The sequence below is a fragment of the Elephas maximus genome, chromosome 9, assembly GCF_024166365.1.
Source record: "Elephas maximus indicus isolate mEleMax1 chromosome 9, mEleMax1 primary haplotype, whole genome shotgun sequence".
NCBI lineage: Eukaryota > Metazoa > Chordata > Mammalia > Proboscidea > Elephantidae > Elephas > Elephas maximus.
In genome coordinates, this window is record NC_064827.1 from 72,310,418 (window position 1) to 72,324,944 (window position 14,527).

At 45.1% G+C, this 14,527-nt stretch overlaps 1 protein-coding gene across 5 annotated transcripts in view; it reads left to right on the plus strand.

The window, feature by feature from the left end:
• Positions 1 to 14,527, plus strand: part of MORN5 (MORN repeat containing 5) — a 34,654-nt gene that overhangs the window by 1,567 nt on the left and 18,560 nt on the right. For 3 of the 5 annotated variants that reach the window (XM_049897260.1, XM_049897261.1, XM_049897263.1), the window contains exons 2-4: positions 2,331 to 2,478; positions 3,675 to 3,786; positions 7,958 to 8,089. In XM_049897260.1, the coding sequence (XP_049753217.1) occupies positions 2,331 to 2,478; positions 3,675 to 3,786; positions 7,958 to 8,089 (392 nt within the window). The remainder of the gene's footprint in view (positions 1 to 2,330; positions 2,479 to 3,674; positions 3,787 to 7,957; positions 8,090 to 14,527) is intronic. The other 2 variants (XM_049897264.1, XM_049897265.1) reach the window with 1 other exon arrangement.

Below are 14,527 nucleotides of genomic sequence, written 5' to 3' on the forward strand. Positions count from 1 at the left end.
CTTCCTAATTGTCTAGCTTTTGCATGCATATGAGGTGATTGAAAATATTAAGGCTTGGATCAGGCTCACCTTAGTCCTCAAAGTGACATCTTTGCTTTTTAAGACTTTAAAAAAGCATAAAATAGATCACTGCAATTCGGTGTAAGCGCTGTGGTAGGGAGAAGTGGAGGAAACACAGAGGAAGCCACTTTTCCTGGTTCACTTTGTTCCTTTTAATTTGCTTTGAATTTATAATAAATGCTTCAGATGAATAAAACAAAAATGAAAGGGCAGAAAGGTCTTTCCTTCTCTCTTTGGGAGAGAAGAATTGGAAGACAGGCAAGAGGGGATCCAGTCAGAGCTCACTGCAGCTGTCCTAGTAAGGGGCAGCAGGGCCCTGGACCAAGGCAGAGGCAGTGGGGCTGCAGAAAAGCAAATACTGTAGGCTTAGTTTGGGGCTTTAGTTGCCAGAACTTGGCAACTGATTGGCTCCTGGTCCCATCCAGAGACTGCTTCCAGCCCCATCCCCAGCCCAACCCCAAGTAGTAAGTTTTGAACCTGGAAGCTTCTGATCCCATTCATGGAAATAGAGAACTCCACGGAGGAGCTACTTTGGGTAAGGGAAAATGAGTTCTGTTTTGGGTGAGCTTGAGATGTCTGTAGGAGGTCTGAACAGTGATGTCCATTTGCAGTAAGAAAAGGAGTACAGTCTGATCTCAGGGAAGGGTTTGGAACTTTAAAATGGAGACTGTGCTTAGAAATAATAGGTGTGATCTCAAGCAAAGAGGTAGAGGAGAGAAGAGGAGTTCCTTCTTCCCCCATCTCTTGCAATAGGGTAAAAGCTAAATAGTTTTGAGGTCTTACTATGCACAGGACGCTCTGCTATAGTTACACATTTATCATCTCATTTAATTCTCTCAGCAACTTTGGGGGATTACTATTATTCCATTTTACAGATGAGGAACTCAGGCTTAGAGCGGCAAGGAGCTTGCCCAGGGTCATACAGGCACAAAGAGGTGGAGCCCGGCCCAGACTCCAGGGTTACCTGGCTCACAAGGGGTAGCTTAGCCACCATGCTCTCCTTCTTGGGGCCTGTGGCACGGCAGCCCCTTTTGTCATCCACTCAGTCCACTGGCCTTTCTGCTTCCTTTGGTCTTCCTCAGTAGATGTTTATGGAGAACCCGTTAAGAAGAAAGTGTGGTTCTAGATACTGAGGATACCAAGGCCTGCCTCACGAGAAGCTTATGCTCCATTAGAGAGATGAGGTAGACAATTATAATGCAATGCAGAAAGTGCTCAGTGCCCCCAATAGAGGTACAAACATAAGGCTAAAGATGTTCAGAGTTAGGTGACTTCTATCTAATGAGGAAGAATGAAGAGTGAATAAAGAAATGAATGAAAGCATATTCTTAAGTACTTACTATATGTCAGGCCCTTTATTAGGAAAACCACTTTACATTATCTGGGTTAATCTCAGGCATTCATCTCAGCTATTTTACACATGAAGAAACTGGTCCACTGGTTAAGCTGGGTGTCCCTGCCCTGTGCCTCTATACTGACCTGTGTTCCCACATATGGCATGTACCACTGCTCTATTACACTTTTCCAAAGTGTTTGTACAATGACTTGCTAAATTATGTCCCCCACTAGACTGTGTGTGCCCTGAGGACAGGGACTACATTTCCTTTGACCACTGTAGTGTAATTCGTGTTGTGTCCAGCAGACCTCTCATACAGCACTTGGCACATAGTAGGTGCTCAGTAACATATGTTGGAATGAAGGAAAACAGACAGAGATTTGGGAAAGTCTCTAAGATGATACCTCTAGGAAATGGTAAAGCAACATTCAAACCCAAGTCCGCTTTCTTTAAATTCCATGCTTTTCCAGATATCCCACTTGTGATGTAAAGGGCAGGGATGGGCTGGTCACGGGGGCCAGGGGTGACACAGGCCAGCTGCCAGGAAACCTAGACCGTTGTCTCTGCTTCACAATGTTAACTGTGTGGCTTTGGGCACATCCTTTCCCTCTCTAGGCCTATGAGGGGGTTGTTGAACTATTTCACTCTTTCTCACACTGTCATGGAGCCCCAGGGCTGCTGGGGGGTGGTGTGAGCCCCTGGACAGCTTCTAGGTAAGGAAGAGAACAAAGAGACCAAACCTGCCTCCCCTCTTCAACAAGTCAGTCCCTCTCATTTGTTGGGCTTTCAAGGGAAACAAAACAAACATTTGGTTTCGAACAGAATATTGCTGGAACAATAACATCTGAGGACCCTGAGGATCAGGCTCCCGCATATTCACCTATTATTTCTGATCTTCCAGCTGCCACGCAGTGATTTCCATTTTTCTTCACAGGATGGAGGGCAAAGCCGAGTACATCCTCCCTACTGAGACAAGATATGTTGGGGACATGAAGGATGGCATGTTTCATGGCGAAGGAACCCTGTACTTCCCCAGTGGGAGCCGATACGACGCCATTTGGGATAAGGGATTGGTCATAAAGGTGATCGGTGGGGGGCTTTAGAGGAAATCTTTGGCAGGAAAAGCCCCAATGCTGTGGCATGCTGCCCTCCCTGTCTACTGCCCACCTCTCCCCAGCCTCTCTTCTCCCAGGGTTCTTGGCCCTTTCCCCCTGAACCCAGAAGGACCCTTGGGGAGGCCAGGATGAGTTTGAATTATAGTTATGCCACTTCCTGTGTAACTTTCGGCCAGTGACATCACCTTTCTGAGACTCGGTCTCCATGTCTATAAATTGGGCACAGTAGTTCTCTGCATCCCCTAGGATGGTTGCGAGAGTGAATACATGACACATTGCTCAGTACCTGACACATGGTAAACACTCAATAAGTGTTATCCCTTACTACTACCACCACCACTACTACTATTATTATCTAACCCGAGGTTCTTAACCTGGGATTTATGACCCATGAATAGAATTCAAGGGGGCCAGCGAAGCCCCCTCATTTGTATACAGAAGTTTCTATGAATATGTGACATTTTCTCTGGGGAAAGGATCTATCGATTTCATCAGTTTTACTAAGAGTATTTATGGGGGCTGGCTCATGACTTTAAAAAGGCTTTAAAACCTTCCTTATTTTACAGGTTGAAGAATTTAAGCCCTAGGAAGGGGATGTGACTTACCCGAAGTCACACAGTGAATTAATAGTATTATTGGAATTTCTACTCATGTTTCCTGAGGCCCAGGCCAGTTCCATTTCTACATCCTGAGGCTTCTTTTAGCACTGTGGCAGCAAAATCAGAACATCTTGCATTTGGAGAAAGGGCCATGGCTGATAGCTGTGACCTTTTATCTATGATAATAACAAAAGAATAGTAAGAACTCAACATTTATTGAGTACTTACTATGCACCAGGCACTGTGCTAAATGCTAAATGCTTTACATACACTATGTCACTGACTTCTCAATCAACCCTGTTTCATGTATACCATTATTATCCTTATCTTACCAGTGATGAAGCCAAGGCCCAGAGAGGGTAAGTCATCTACACAAGGTCACACAGTGAGTTGCACTATTTTGAATGCCAGGCACAGAGCTTGGCACTTTATGATGATAGTTATCAATTCTTTTCTGCAGCAATGAGAAAGCCACCTCTTTCTTTGACATCCTGTGACATCCTTCCTTTTTGACAAAAAGGCTTTGGCTTCCTCTGATGCATGTGTGTGCCCCATGTTTTCCAGGGCACCTACACCTTCTCAGACGGGCTGCAGTACGAGCCTAAGAATTGGCATTACTGTGACAGCTATGATCGGAGGTTTTACACTGAGATTTGCAATGGCTTGAAGCCTGCAGGTACCCAGGCACCTTCCTTTTCCTTCACACCCAGACTGAGAGGGAAGCTAAAGACAGTTTTAAGTTAATGGGTCAGGGCCTATTGAAGTAACCCAAGGAAGGAAAGGAGGAAAGGAGCAGGTGCAGCAGGACACAGCTAGGTTCTAGAGCCAGAAAGCCAGGACTCAAATCTCAGCTCCTCTCTGCTAGCTGGATCCATGGGCAAGAGACTTCGCCTTTCTGTGCCTCAGTTTCCTTACCTACAAAATGGGAAAAAAGCATAATCTACCTCACGAGATTGTCATAAATAGGATAACTCATGTAAAGTGTTCAGAACAGTGTCTTGCACACTGGTAAGCACACAGTACATGTCAGCTAGTATTATTTTTAGTTCCATCTGTAACACTAAAATTGTATAAATATTACAAAGAAAGAGGAGAGGGGGAGGAGCAGCACTGAAGGAGCATATGCTCTACGTATTAGGTGCTAGGTGAGAGTCTCTGTAAATCCCATCCTGTCAAATCTCCAGATATCCCTGCTAGGTTGGCCTTCTTGGTCCCAAGTCATAGGGGAGAAATCTGAGGTCACAGAGCCCAAAAGTGTTGCCCAGTGGAAGACTCACATTGGAGTCCAAGTCTTCCTCTCTGAGGCCTCCCGTATCACTCTACCTCCAGAAAACCATGTTCCTTCTCAAAGGGTTACATTTGGGCCTGGTGTCTGGATGCAGAGTGGCCTCTGAAGGGACCCACCTGTATACTGAGACTTGTGCGATGTCAGTTCAACCTTAAGAAAAGTTCAGTTCTTGGCACAGCAGAGACAACATATCCAAAATGACAGATGAGAAAATGACTTTATAAAACTGTAACAAAAAAAAAATCCCCATTTGAGTTATGAAAGATAATTTGTTGTAGTTGACAGAGCATGGAGTTGGTAAGTCTGGGTTTGAGCCTAGCATTTCCTTTCAGTAGCTGGGTGAGCCTGGGCAAGTCAACCTCCATTCAGGCAGAAAGCTTCCAAACACACCAAGGCAGTGGAGTCAGGCAGACCTGAGTTCAAACCCCGGCTCCTCCCCTTCCTGGCTTTGTGACTAGGTGAGCCTTCTCTCTCTTTGCTTTCCTGACATTCCACTCTCCGGTTTTCCTCCTTTGCTAACTCCTCCACCTCCTGCTCCCAATTATTAATGTTGGGGTTCCCTGGGCTCTCTGTCTTAGGCCCTCTTCTGTTACCATTCTATGTTCTCTCCCCAAACAAGTTGCTTCACTTCCAAGCCTTCAATTATCATCAGCTTCCAAACTGAAATCCAAATCCCTGAGCCTCGGATTCCTGCATCCAGCTCCCCAACATCTGTATTTGGTTATCCCTCAACCTGTCTTCCAACTACCTAGTGATCACTACCTCGGTAAATGTCATTCTTATCCACTTGAACCTAATCCTCCTTTCCCCTTTCCACCATGTGCAATCAATCACCTGGTCCTATGGATTCTACCTCTTAAATATATTCATATGTTTGCTTGTTCAGCAAATATTTATTGAGCTGTGGTGGGTAGTATCCTCTTCATACTCTCTGCCACTGTCCTCTCTATTATCTCCCCACTGAGTTACCTGATCTGAGATCCACACTTGACCTCTGCTGGTCCTTTCTCCATTCTGCAGCCACTTTCTTCTTTTAAAACTGAGAATCTGATTGCTCCCCCTTTCTTGCAACCCTCCAGGGTGCCTCTTTGCTGCCCTCAAGATAAGATTCCAGCTTCTCAAATGCCTTACATTCTCTGGCTTTTGCTGGTGTCCCCGCCTCATCCCCTGCTACGTGCCGTCTCTGGTTGTCTCTCTCCTCTCTGGCCATGCTTGCTTTCTTTTTGTTCGTTTAGGAAACCAGGCTCTTTTCTTCCATTCCACCTGCCCAGAATGCTCTAACCCTCTCATTTCACCCAAATAACTCTTCCCTATCCTTCAGGTCTCAGCTTAATGTCCCTTTTTTCTGGGACCCCTTCCCTGAACTCCCAGAGCAGGTGAAGTCTCCCTGTGGCATACCCCAGAGCACCCATGATTCTCCTCCAGCGCCCTGATCATAAGCATTTAGTATCTGCCTTCCCCAGCTAACCGTGAGGTCCATGAGGGCAAGGACTGTGCCTGTCTTATTCACCACTGCATCCCTAGTGCCTAGCACATTGCCTGGCACATGGTAGATGCTCAGTAAAAAGCTATTGTCAAATAGGGATAAAAGAATATTGGCATCATGGGGGAAGGGTGGTGGAGAGTGAGTTTAGGGGAGTTAAGACAATGACATTACAAATATTTCCTGAGTACCTACTTTGTGTCAGACCCTGGCTAGGCCCCGGGGACCCAGAAATGAGAGGGAAGGCTTCTCTGCCTTTAAATTCTCCTTGTCCAGGTTTAACTTGAAAACTTGGTAATTCACCCCTCCTGGGTTAGTTTGATGATGGCAGTGGGTTTAGTGGTTGGGTTAGTTTGATGAGGCCTGGACTTTGTCATGGGTTTTTTACCCCTGCTGAGGCCTACAGGCAAAGGAGCCCTCAGCTTCAGGCCCTCAGTTCTCACATGGCGGCTGGCTTCGCCAGAGCTGGGCCTCTGCCTGTCTCAAATGCAGTGCAGTGACCCTCCTGCACCAACCTGGCCCTTCCCCTTCTACAGCAGCTCCCACAGGGCAGCTTTAGCCTAAGTAGCCATTTCCTTCCCAAGTCAATCAGCACTTTGCAGACCTCTCCAGCAGCCTCCTCCTCAGCCTCCCCTCAGCCCCATGAGGCAAGCACAGTAAGCCCAGCTCCTTTCTCCTGCCTGCAAGGCAGAGCGGTGGTTAAGAGTGCCTCTTCAGCCCTCCGAGCCTCTGTGAGATGGGCGTTGGCATGAGGCTTCAGTGAGAGAATGTCTATAAAGCACTTGGCACAGAGCAGATGGTCAGCAATCATTATTAACCAACATAAGAGCACTTACTGTGTACAGGATGCTGAGCTGTGAACATGGTGCCATGCTCAGTGGGCATCCAGCCCTCAGTTCAGATAGCAACAGGAAATTACAGGAACTACAATTAGAAGGAATCTTAGAAGTTGTTTATTTCAACCTTCACCCCTTACTCAAGTCACAGCATTCGAAGATACACAACACACAGGGTAGCATGACCTGTTTCAGCTACCCTGACTCCTCTTTCTCTCCTGGGGGTTTAAATGTCTGTGGTCCTGGAGCCCATGCCTGGGCTTCCTCCTCCTCTGATATCAATAGCATAAAGTAGAGATTACAGAGTTTGCTGGTAGGTTTGAATTCTGGAGCTGCTTCCTAACTAGATGACCTTGGATAAGTGACTTCATCTCTCTGTACCTCAGTTTTCTTACCTATAAAATGGGGCAACGGGGTTGCAGTGATGATTAGGTAAAATAGGAGTCAAACACTTAGCACAATGCTTGGGACATAATAAACACCCAATAAATGGCAGCTGCTATTAAAATTTTGGTGACATTCAAGGCTCTCTATTACCAAGTCTTTGCCCACCCATCCCATTTCTTTCCTATTATTCTGATATGCACCCTGCTCTACAAGGTTTCCTAACAGGCCTAATGGTTCATGCCTCTGGCCATTGCCCATATCTTGAATGCCATCTCTCTCTTGATCTGCCTTCCTGCCCCGCTGAACAACTGATTCAGCCACAGGGTATCTCTGACTCCAGAACCTGTGCCATTTGTCATGGTGTCACTAGAAATGGGGGATGGGGTTAAGGGAAGAAGGAGGGGGATCTAGCTCCCAAGACCCTGCTCACAGGGCAATTTTCAAAAAGTTCCTTTGGGACCCTGTTCCTGCTGCTCTCACTGTGTATCCTGAACCCAGAGCCAAACCCATTGCTGTCGAGTTAGTTCCGATTCATAGCGACCCTATAGGACAGAGTAGAATTGCCCCATAGGGTTTCCAAGACTATAAATCTTTATGGAAGCAAACTGTCACATCTTTCTCCCTCAGAGTGGCTGATGGGTTCGAACCGCCAACCTTTTGGTTAGCAGCTGAGTGCTTTAAACACTGCACCACCAGGGCTCCTTGTATCTTGAATAGAAAAAAAAAAATAGGGAGTGTTTATTCCAACAGTGGAAGCAAAGGTTCACATAAGCAACCAGCAAAAAGTGGACTTTATGGGGGGATCAGGTTTGGATTTGGCCCAGGTGGTAAATGTCAATTATGTCCTTTCCAGGTATTTCTCAACTCACCAATATGGACCCACCTAGAAAAATCCCCAAAGGTTGTTATGATTGTGGAGACGGGTTCTATGACCCGGTCACGAGGATAATCAAGGACTACAGGAATCGCTACCTGAGAAATGCAGGTATGTTTATCCCAACACCTCACAGCACATATTTTATCTTCATCCACACATATATTTGTGTATGTGTGTGCACACACACATGCAGACCTTTGGTGAGAAAGAAGCTTTTGCTGATACCAGACAAAAAGTGATTATCTGAATGCTATACTACTCGGACTGCTCCTGGCCCGCAAGTCTGCACTAAGTCTGCACAGTCACAGTGAGATAAAGGACATTAGTGGTCTAATTGTGACAGCACATAAGTGTAGCACAGAGAGAAAGAATAAAAATATTTCATTTTGCATGCATCCTTTCAACAACTATTTAATGAGCACCCACTGAGTGCTACGCACTCTGCCTGGTGCTGGGGATAAAGCAGGGAAAAGGTAAACACAAACCACCTTCCTTGAAGAGTTTATATTCTGACAGGTAGCAGACAAATACTATAAATGGTTGGTTACGTCAGGAATAAGTACCATGGAAGGGAAAAAAACATGGCTCCGGCTAGGGGATAAAAGTGGGGTTCCCAGAGAAGTGGGAGTGGTGCTCTGGGAGCACAAAGAAGGGGTACCTAATCCAGAATTGGAAAGTCATAGAAGGCTTCAAGGAAGAAATGACATCCAAGCTGAGACCAGAAGAATAACTGGAAGATGGCCACAAGGCTAGAGAAGAGGATTTCTGAGACAGAGGAAACAGCATATGCAAAAGCCTAGAGGAGAGAAACCATGCAGTCCAAGAAGGCTGATTGTCCCCTCATCCAGGCAAGTACCTTGGAGGGCCTAGAATCTCAGTTTGGTGAGTGAACCCAAGGCTGAGAAGGACTGGATTTAAGTGACCAAACTCACAGGAGGCCAATGTACAAATAATAACATGAACATTTTTCTTTAACACATTGATTCCTAATCTTTCTCCTTTATGAAGTCACAGTCCCACTAGGAATAATAAAAGCTATTAACCCTCTCCCCAGAAAAATGCCCACACATGCACAGAAACATGCATGTGGATATACACACACAACACTCGTACACACACACACACAACACCCGTACACACACACACACACAACACCATTTTGCATATAATCTTTAGAGGTTGATGGTTTCTCTAAAGACCCAAGTTAAGGAGCCTTGCTCTACAATAAGAAACTGCCAGGTAGACCAGAATGCCTGTGCTGGCTGATGAGCACATCCTCTTTCTGTAGGGAAATTTACTTGGTAAGTCAATGGCGGTCAGAAAGTTGCCTTGTGGGGCTGGAATAAGAGCAAAGGGAATTGATCAGCTGATCTTACGTCTGGAATCCCGGAGCTGAGATGCCACCAACCTACTAGGCAGTGCTGGAGGAACATGGAACATGCTCACATTCCAGTTCTCCTGGTTCAGATTTCTTTGATGGTTTCCCCTTTTCCATTAACTTATTATGCCTGATGTTAATAGGTTCACCATGAAGTTTCTTGATCAAATAAGCTAAGGGATTGTTAAATTAAAAAATGCAAAACAGGTGTATTTACTGAAGGGCTTCTCAGAGCCTTTGATATACTAATATACCTTGTACTTTTCTTTCATGGCATTTATTTTGACTGAAATCAAATACTTATTTTTGTAATTATTTGCTTAATACCTGTCTCTCTCACTGAAGTATAAGATACATGTGAGCAGGAACTGTGTGACTTATCCCTGGTTGTATCAGTCAGGGCCTAGTGAGAAAAACAGAAACCATACTAGGTATTTAAACAGAAAGAATTTACTGTCAGGAGGCTGGTTAAATGAGTGTTGGAGAACTGAAAAAGCAAAAGGAAGGGCACTGAGGCAACAGAAAGTAACTGCAGGAAGCAGTTACCACCTCAAGGACTGAGGGGGAAAAAAGCAAGAGATTAGACTGTTAGAACCTAAAAGATTGATGGAGGGACACCAAGTTGCTACAGTCCAGACCTCTGAGAAGAGGACACTGCCCAGCTGGTGTGGTTCCTTAGGAACTCAGAGGAGGGGCCCTGCAGAACTGGGACCCTCTGAGGAGGGAACATATTCTGAAGAGAGAGTAGTGAAGCTGATTCTAGGAGTGTGGAAACAAAATGGAAATTGGAAGTGAAATGCCATTGTTGAGATGACAGTGACATGAACAGCAAGCAAAATAGAAACGATTGTGTCCCCTCTCTGCTCTACTGCCTTGCAGCACCTAACTGGAAGCCAGCTTACAAAGTAGAAATGTAGTTCACACTTCTAGTTCCAGCATCAAAGCGTAGAATATAGACGCATGGAACACAGAGCATAAAACATAGAGCATAGAGTATAGAAGGGTGGGTTTGGAGCTGTGAGTCAATAGCTGCATAATTGGCGCAGTCCACCCCATTTGTTACTCGGCATCCATACACACTCTTCTCCATATGTATAAACTTCTATACAACAAAAATAACAAATTTATACCTTTATCTAACAAGGTACAATTCATATTAGTACAAAAATATTCTCACCTTCTCCTCCCCAAAAGAGCCGTGAAGCCCCAATAAGCATTGTATCCATCTTTAAGTGCTGTTATTCCTTGAAAGTCCCACCCGAATATTCCCACCTGAATATTCTATAACCTATAAACTACTGCTGTTTTGCCTTCTATAAAATAATAAGGGGAGAAGAGAAAAGAAACTAGTTAATGAAAACCAGTGTGTGTAGATAGTAGATCAACAAATAGATCAATAGAGGATATAGATATACATACACATATAAGCAAGAAAGAAGGTTCTCTCTGCTATCGTCCTCTTTCTGTAACTGGTCACAAGGCCATAGTTAACATTTATAAATTCCTCCTTCCATTATTCATTCCATGTTCCTTTTGCCCTCAGGCTGCACTTCAAGTGGTCTGGTTCTTTACATGGTAGGGTGACCCAAACCTTTATTCTTGAAGGAGCTGAATCCTTTTTGGTTGTTATGGGTTAAATTGTATCCCCCTAAAAGATATGTTGAAGTCCTAACCTCCAGTACTTGCAAATGTGGCCTTATTTGGAAATAGGGTCTTTGCAGATTAATTAGCTGACATGAGGTCATACTGGAGTAGAGTATAACAGATGTCCTTATAAGAAGAGGAGAGGAGACAGAGAGAGACACGGAGGAAAGACAACCATGTGAAGATAGAGACAGAGACTGGAATTATGCTGCCAGAAGCCAAGGAATGCTTAGAACCACCAAAAGCTAGAAGAGGCAAGGAAAGATTCTTCCCTAGAGCCTTCAGAGAAGGCTTGGCCTTGCTGACACCTTGGTTTCAGGCTTCTAGCCTCCAGAACTATAAGAGAAAAACTTTCTGTTGTTTTAAACCACCTAGTTTGTGGTACTTTGTAATGGGAGCCCCAGGAAACTAATACACTGGTTCTGTCATTTCAGTTGCTGTCGTTTTTTGTTTTTTTTAACTTCTACTTTTGGCAATGGTTGTACTAAAAGGTACCCCCAGAGAATCTCCTGGGTTCCATAAAGAGTTCCCTCGCTCCCACTCTCTGGCAGCAACTCAGTTTCCCCGTGGCAATCAGGATCAGTCACTCCAGCCAGGATAGTATCCCTTTCTTTGCCTGCTGTTGCAGTGGCATCAGGAGGCTGAAATGGCCAGGTGGCTGTGTCATTTCCAATTCAATGGAACCATCATTGTATCACCTGGTGGGACCATTCCTCCTTGAGTACTAAGACCTTTGAACTAGAAAAGTTCAAAGTTGCAGGGAAGGAAGCAGAAATTCTACTTAATAACAGGCACACTGCTGTAGCCCTAGCACCTATCACAGTCTCAGCCACACAGTAGGTACTCAGTATATTTGAAACAAATATATGAAAGAATGAATGTGTACTTCGAAATCTCTGCCAGGAAGATGTAGTTGTATCGTTTCTTAAACTTACTGGACCATAAAATGAGTTGAGAGGTGGGGTAGTAGGGAGCATTTTATGGAACTGGAGTTCCAGGGAACATATTTTGGGGAATTCTGTGTTAGTACAGCCTGTGCAGGCAGTCCCCAGATTACAAGTGGGATACGTTCCTTACTGTGTCTTTGAGTCGAACTCGTAGGCCAGTCAGAACAGGTGCGTGTGCTTCTTATTTAGCATACGAGAAAAGGCTCGAAGCCTTCTCAGTGACTTAATAGCTGCACATGCAGCAAGTAAAGGTGATTGTGATGAAGAATTTGTTTCGAATAGGGGTTAGTTCAATCGTTTCAAAGTGAGGGCAAACTTATGTAACATTAAAGGGCAAGTACGAGTTGTCCGTAAGTGGAACTTTTGTAACCCGGGGACTCCCTGTACATTCTTTCTTCAGTTGTGGTACAATACAACTGATTCATTTTTGGCTTTTTAGATTTGAATTGTATTCCAGCCCTGCCTCTCTGAGATGACATTCCAGTCCCTTGGAGACTCCCTTGGTCTAGTAGGGAAGATAGACACATAAACATAAGATTATAATATCACCTAATATGGGCTCTGGTGGAGGGAAGGCCTGGAGGATGAGGGGGCATCGAGGAGGAGAACTGATCACCTGGCTGGGGTAGAGGGTGTCAGTCAGGAAAAAGATCATAGAAGTGGTGGGTCTTAAAGAATGAGTAGGGATTTCATGAACTGGAATGTTGGGGAAGGGCATGCAAGGCAGAGGGAATAGCATGGGCAAAGGCACGAAGGTATGAAAAGGCTTGGCATGTCCAGAGAATCAGAAATTGTGGTTTCCCAGGATTCTGTGGGTAGAAGCCATTCTTGTTGATCATTATGAATTGAATTGTGTCCCCCAAAAATATATGTCAACTTGGCTAGGCCATGGTTCCCAGTATTGTGTGACTGTCCATCATTTTGTCATCTGATGTGATTTTCCTATGTGTTATAAATCCTGCCTCTGTGATGTTAATGAGGGAGGATTAGAGGCAGTTATGTTAATAAGACTGGACTCAATCTACAAGGTTAGGTTGTGTCTTGAGTCCATCTCTTTCGAGATATAAAAGAGAGAAGCAAGCAGAGAGACAGAGGGACCTCATGCCACCAAGAAAGTAGTGCCAGGAGCAGAGGGCATCCTTTGGACCTGGGGTCCCTGCTTTGAGAAGCTCCTAGACCAGGGGAAGATCGATGACAAGGACCTTCCTTCAGAGCTGACAGAGAAAGCCTTCCTCTGGAGCTGGCACCCTGAATTCAGACTTCTAGCCTACTAGACTGTGAGAGAGTAAATTTCTGTTTGTTAAAGCCATCCGCTTGTGGTATTTCTGTTATAGCAGCACTAGATAACTAAGACAATGATCAATTAAAAAATACATCACAGGAAGGGAAAACCATCCATAGGAAGTTTGGAGAAGGAAAGACACTGATGAGTGTTTGTGAACACATATTTATTACTCAATACTTGCTGTGAATCTGGCTCCATATTAGGCATGGAGGTGATAACAGTGTCACAGAATCTTCTCTCAAGGAGCAAGAGAAACAGAGTAAAATGGAAACAGGTCAGAGAAGGTTCCCTGGAAGAAGCACGATCTAACCTGAAACCTAAAGAAGAGCAGACAAATGAAGCAAGTTTGGGAAGAGTGTTAAAGACAGATGAAACAACATGTGCTGAAGATTGGAGGTAGAAGAGAACATTGCATATCTCAGATGCTATAAGTAGTTCAGGAGCGTGAGATAATAGTATATGAGGGGAAGAAGAGCAATAGAGGAAGCTCAAGAGGTGGGCACGCTCAGGGCAGTAGGGGAAGAGCATGGTGTCTTTTTACCTGAAGGCACTGGGGAGCAAGGGAAGGTTTCAGGCAGGTAGAGTAGTAACTGATATGTCCTTTAGAACAATTTCTCTGGTTGCATATGGAGAAGGAGTCAAAGGCAGTAAGATTAGACAAGAGAGCCTTCTGGCAAGATGGTGGGAGAGGAATATCTGAAGGACCATAGCCCCCAGGTGGCAGGACTACAAGACCTGTGTTCCAACTCCTAGCCCCAGCTCACAGGCTGCCTGCTGGCAGACCTGAGCCAGTGCCTTCCCTCTCTGGGCCCCTTTCTCTTTGTCTATAAAATGAGGGAGTTGGGCTGGATAATTTCTAGGGTCCTTCTAACCCTAAGAGTCTATGATGGAAGAGAAAGGTAGCCAAGAGGTATTTTGGTCCTGATATTATAGGACAGATCAAGTTCTGAGTGTCCTGAAAACCACTAAGAGGGAGTCTCTGTCTGTGGCCACCTAGTCATTACCCCTGACTCACCTCCCCCTATGAGAGACTGATTCGGGCTTCTTTCCATCTTCTGTTTTCCCCAGTGCCCTTTCTCCCCTGCGTTCCAATCTGCCCCCATAAACAGTGTTTCCTGTTAGCATCCTGAAGGCATGGGGCCTCTGGCCTTGCAGGCCTGAGGTGGGTGACTGGGGCCATCCCAGAGTAAACAGAGTGGCCTCAGCCACTGCTATTACAAAGCACATGCCACCTGGATAGGTCAGAGCTGGGGACACTCATTTTATGGGAGGTCATAGGCTGGGGCACCAGA